Here is a 6,000-nt window from a genome sequence, read left to right as displayed (position 1 = left end):
TGACATTGCAACGATCATGTGTTCTCTTTATTTTTTGGAGCAGTGTATTAAAAACTTAATAATAATAAAATAATAAAACACGCGGAGCTGCAAGATCGATCCCAGAGACGTACAGTATCTTACAACCCGACGACAAGAAACTAAATCAGAGTGGTACCAAGATGGCCCCCTAAGACCCGGCAGCTTCCTCGTTGTCGTCCTCTCTTTGCATCTGCTCGATGATTTTCTGTCGCTCGGCAGCCTGCCGCAACTTCATCAACACCACACTCTCGAAGTCTCGCTCGCTTACCAGGGAGCCCTGCGGAAGAGACACACAAGTCAAAGCAGAGAGGTTGTTAAGACACAAAACCAAAGAGCGCATCTTCATTTTAATCCATCTACTTTGGTAAAATGCTGCCACACGGCCGATATCTTTGCCATGGATGTTAGGGGAGGACTGACTGTAGCCTCAAATGAAAAGCACAAAATTAAGTAAAACCACAGTTCCTTAATCTATCTGTCTCTAGTGGGTTGGGCTAATCCAAAATAGTGAATAGGGGTGTTCTCTGAAGACTCACTGTTACCTGCGAAACAGGGGTGCTCTGAAAACACCCCCATTAGCACTTGGTACTTTCCTCCTGATGAAATTAAAGGAATACTTCACTGATTTGCATGTGGCTTTGTATTGCTAGAATAGCAGTAGTATTTTTAATTTCTAAAATTGTGCTTCCCTCCCTCAGTTTTCCACTGAGTTGTAAAAAATCTGTTTTCCCCCAATTCCCCCAAAGAGTCAAATGACCAATCAGAATTTTAGTCGCAAACAGAACATAGCGACTCCTAGTCTTACAGCCCTATTTGTTTCACTTATTTAATTCTCCTCCAACTTTACCCACAATTTTGGGAATTGACTAATCATTCAGGTCATTTTCACACGAAGATTTAAAAAAAGAAGGATTAACATCCACGCGGTAGAGGCAGAGATCCAGGTAATACTCAAGCTAAACCACAAGCACCTTTCAATAAGTCACTCTGTTCCCTCTAAGTAAACTAAGCATGTTTTACTTTTATTATAAATCTGTAGCCTAAACCCAAAGTCATATTTAACAGTAAAATTAAAGTTCCAGTGTGACTTTCATGAGCACACCTGTGGATACAGAGTGGCAGACACTGTCATCTTATTTACCATCAGCATGGCTGCAGGGTGAACATGCATGAGAAAGCAGACAGCAGTGTGATGGAGTAATTCCACTGCCTGAGACCATTAAATACCAAAATGGGGGGGGCAATCGCCTGGTTTCGCACTGTGTGTGTGTCTGCATGTGTATATGTTTGTGCGATTTCTTTTGAGGGGCTTGGGCTTGGATGCAAAAGGAGAGATTCTCTTACAGTGAAGAGGAAACGTAGAGAAAAGCCACTGGCTAATGGCTAATCAAGCAGGGTGGAACTCAGACCAGACGTCTTACACACACATAAGCCCTAGTCTGTGCGGTCACAAATGCCACACACAAGCCAGATACACTTCTTTTTTTTTTTCTTTTTTTTAAATCTAAACCAAAATAATGCCCAAGTATGAACACAAAATCAAAAAAATAAAAATAAAAATACTCCCAGAGACCACTGAACTATTTTGCAGGGAGGCCCGTGTGTCCACAGCGTAAGCCACTGTTTTATAGGAATATATCCAGGAAGTCTACCGAGCCAAGGAAGTGTCTCTTTAATAAGACAGTGAGCTGCAGGAGAGACCGAGCAAGTGTGCATGAAGGACTGAGAGACAGAGAGAGAGAGAGAGAGACAGAGGTTTGAAGAAGAGGAGAGGTACGGTTTTGTCAGTGCACTGGCCGAGCTGCAGCATCTGGAAAACATCAAGGGGACTCCAGCATCCATGTGCTGAGAGAAAAGGATAAGCATAAAGGAAGAGGAGAGGAGAGGAGAGGGTCTGTGAGGGTAAGTTAGCACACTACCACCCCCCCTCTCCCACCCCTGGATTGAGGAAAGCTGCTATTATCATTCCTGTAATGTGAGCTCAAGCCCCCGACTAACACATAACTATGAAATATCACGCGAACATCATTAGGTAAATAAATGATTATTGCATCTTCACATTAAACAAATCACAGGCTGGTATACAACCAAGCTGGTAGAAGTACTCCCCAGTTCCATTCTGCCCTGCCCTCTACTGGTCAATACAGTGAAGTACACCTGTACACACTAAACTCTGACCTGTTCTCCACCCTGCATGGTTGCAGGTGGACTGGCCGGTGATGTGGGAGAATTCTGAGCATGAACAGGGCAATGTGAAGCTTTTTCTTTTTTTTGTTTCAGGATGAGGGATGTTTCCTTGCCCGGGGTGTTAACTTACAATGTAGATGTTTGACCAATGCATCACTCAGTAACCAAACACTTGGTCTGTAAATATTGTGCATGTGTGTGTTGGAGTAACACCGGGGCTCTAGACTGCGCAGGAAACCGCAAAAAAACAAACAATGGGAGAAAACGAGGCCACCGCAGAGATAGGATAGTAGTAAAACACTCAGGCACGCATACATGCAAACGGGTTCAGGATTAGTTGTGTGACATCAGCACATGGCAAGGCCTCTAAACAGCACATCGCAGCATGACCTCAGGCCAGACATGACATCATGAATACCAACAGTGGTTTGAGTCAGACAAACTAATACGAGCACATACAGAGAGAGAGACTCCTTCCAACAAACAGTGCAGGTGGCCACTGCTGTTTTCAGGTGCATATATTACACCATTTAATGAGTGTGTGTTTGTGTGAGGGTTGGGTGACCATGTGAGCACGAGTGATGAGATACTGATAAGCCTCGGTGCTTCCAGACATACAAACTTAGAGCGGCGTTAAAACCTTTTGTCTCTCGATTATCGATCTTTGTCATTATTATTATTAAATCAACCATTCCACAGGTTACTCCTGCTCTGTAACAGAATATCTGTGTTTATACATACGGTTTGTAGATGATATCGCTGCAACAAGCAAGAAATGGAGCTTGCGACGACATTGTCACTCATTTCTCTATTAAATGGGATCACACAAAGATCATTAATACGTACATAACAACATCCCCAAATATAATTCCTGTATTTAAAGCTTAACATGAGAACATCTGGTTTCTTAATTGAACTGTAGCTTCCCTTAGGGAGCTATCCCTTAGGGATAAGTAGAGGTAACTTCTCTGGGTTCTATAAATAAAGTGTTATCTCTGCCAATACATTTCTCTTTACTTTACTTTACTTTACTTTACTTTACTTTAGACTGTGGGTAGTTTTGACCTGTAGTGCAGCCAGACTAAAGTAACCTATAGTTACTTACAGTATCTCTCCATTAACACACTGCAGAGCCAGGTTCATCAAGACACCAACATGTAGACTCCTCTTCAGAAGAAAACGTTCCCTCCGTTGAACATGTAGAGTTCACGTCTGTGTACTTACGTTATTACATTACTCAAAATATTAGAAATAATATTTCCACTGATAACTTTTACCAATAACTGCAAAACGACTACTTTTTTTCCCTGAACTTTGATTATCTAACTTTCCATAGGGCTACAAGAAGTCTTATTAAACTGACAAAAACCCTGAAAAATAAAACGTCATAAGTTAGTTATCATTAGTGATATAAAAAAAAATGAATGACTTTAACCAAAACTGTGTTTCCAAACTATGTCAACAAAATAAACCTAAAAAAGACAGATAATAGTAGCTGGTATGTGGAATGCACATTCAGCCAGTAACATTCAGAATCAGAATCAGCTTTATTCGGCCAAATTTGTGCACACAAACAAGGAATTTGACTTGGTTTCACTTTGCTCTCTTTGTACACACAATAAATATACAAAAATAGAAAAAGACGTGTAAAAAAAAAAAAGTTTCAAAGTTCAAAGGTTAAGTGAAGGAAACGATGAGGTAGAATATACGAGTGCTATGTCTATGTATGGAAGTGTATGTATGCGCTTATAGGTCAGTCACAGACCAAACAGAAAAGCTGTTGGACAGAGATGGAGTGCTTTTGGAAAGTTTTTAAGTAAAAGGAAATAAACAGTGAGAAAAGAAAAATGGCAGCAAAGGCTTGAACTCCTCGTGCCCTGGCATTTCTCTTTTTGACGGATGAACTCTGGGAGTCGAAAATAAGGAGATGTGGGGGTTTGGCTCCTTCAATATTAAATACTACATTGTTGTTAAAGCTAAATTATGCCTTTCACATCCTAGGCTTCCAGGAAAAGCCCTCTGACTGAATGAGACACGACTGGTAAGAATGTAGTCTGAGCCTTGGCGAGGTCAAAAAGGACCGGGACCATAGTGGAAAAGGGCCATAAACGACCTGATATTCTCTACGTCTGCTTAAGTGTGTATCTTAAGAATAGGTTTGCCACATTAACTTGCTGTTAGACGTGCTTTTCCATTTGAGAGCTGAAGTTTGTAAACCACTCACTTTCCCCACACCAAAGTCCACAGAGAAAAAAATGTTTTACATGCAGGAAACACGGAATCTACTGCTGCCTCCTTTGGTAAGTTTGTGTCAGTTATACAATCCGTATAAAGAATTTCAAACATCAAACACAACAAATGAACACATTTAAATTGTGTTAATTAGGGACTTCTGTAACCTTTTTTTCCCCAGGTGCAGGGTGTGTGCACATGTGGTACTGAATGGCATCACATCTGAATTTCGTGTCAGATCTCAGTCATGTGGCCGTCACACAGACAGAGTTTCAGTTGGATCGTGTTCAAAACACTCATCAGTGAGTCACAACTCTGGAGACAGAGTGATGACAACGGTTAGGAGGATGACAAATCCTAAACTGGATGAGTTCACCAGGATTAAAGAAAGGAAATAACAAATACAGAAAGAGAAGTTGACTGCCAAATCTCAATTGACTAGACTTGTACTATTTAAAGGTGAATTTGTCGAGTACACTATGTCCTAGTTTTGTCGTCACTGAACAATGTTTTTCACATCAAAGAATGAGAGTGTAAATCTTGTCTAATGCTGGCTGTCCAAGGGCCCCAGCAGAGCGGAAGCTGGAGAACACACAACAAAGGGCCAGAAGAATATCCACCAAAGCCTCAGTTTGGGCTTCTAGCGCCAGTCAAAGCAATATCTGGAAACACTTTTTTATCCTGCAATAACAAAAACATGCAACATCCCAGATTTCAGAACCAGCATAGCTGCATCAAACCACACTGCCCACTATGGTCAGGCCTGAGAAATGAGTGTTACACAGAAATCCAGCAACAGCTAAATGTATCATGGCAAACAGCTCAGAGAAAGCCCAGCCTTGGTCAGACAGCAGGGTCTTGTGAGGTCCTTCACATTTGCAGCAGATAACACCAGCTCTTTACCCTAATTGTCCTCTAGCATGAGAGCAGCTTTGCGGTTGTAGGTGGAATTTTTTCTCGGAAGGGTGATGTTCAAAACTCTTCTGATTAAGTCTTGAGTAAATGTTATGTTAATTTCATTTGCGTGAGTAATTGTGTCTGGTCTTGCAGACTATTCTGGCACCGGAGTGTAGAGCGAGAGAACAGGAGGGGATCAGGCGGCATGCCTATTATTTATTGGATCGATTTAAAAGGACTGGAAGGAATAGTGAAAGATATGATTTGTCCATTCCCATCATACTCTGCCTTCTTACTTCTCGAGAACAAGTGGACGCTTTGAGACTCTGGGACAATGGGTTTCCCAGCCATGTCCTCCTGTCTCCAAGAACGACGATTTTTAAGAGGTTGTAGTTTTAAAAGGGATTTTTCTAAAGCATACGCGAATTATTGAAATAAGTGGCAATTGCCATCTGGGAAAGCACAACAAAAATGCTTTAACCCTGCCATTTTTGACACAAACAAATTCCATATAGCAGAAAAAAAAAATGTTTCCATGGCCGTTTTACTACAGCATTCCAAAAGGCAAAGACGACATGCTGGAGGCATGAGAAATGGGAATGTAACAAGTTAGGTTTCTTGTGCAACCCCGGGTTCGTGCCAATACATGTCAGTGTGGGATTG

General features: G+C 41.5%; 1 protein-coding gene across 1 annotated transcript in view; it reads right to left on the bottom strand.

The window, feature by feature from the left end:
- The window catches only part of dnajc17 (DnaJ (Hsp40) homolog, subfamily C, member 17), a 28,028-nt gene continuing 22,028 nt past the window's right edge, over positions 1-6,000 (bottom strand). The window contains exon 11 of the mRNA XM_058615346.1: positions 1-298. Coding sequence (XP_058471329.1) covers positions 170-298 — 129 coding nt within the window. The 3' untranslated portion in view covers positions 1-169. The remainder of the gene's footprint in view (positions 299-6,000) is intronic.

Source organism: Solea solea, chromosome 18 (assembly GCF_958295425.1).
Source record: "Solea solea chromosome 18, fSolSol10.1, whole genome shotgun sequence".
NCBI classification, from domain to species: domain Eukaryota; kingdom Metazoa; phylum Chordata; class Actinopteri; order Pleuronectiformes; family Soleidae; genus Solea; species Solea solea.
The sequence above is the reverse complement of the archived record's forward strand: the minus strand, read 5'-3'. Positions and strand labels throughout refer to the sequence as shown.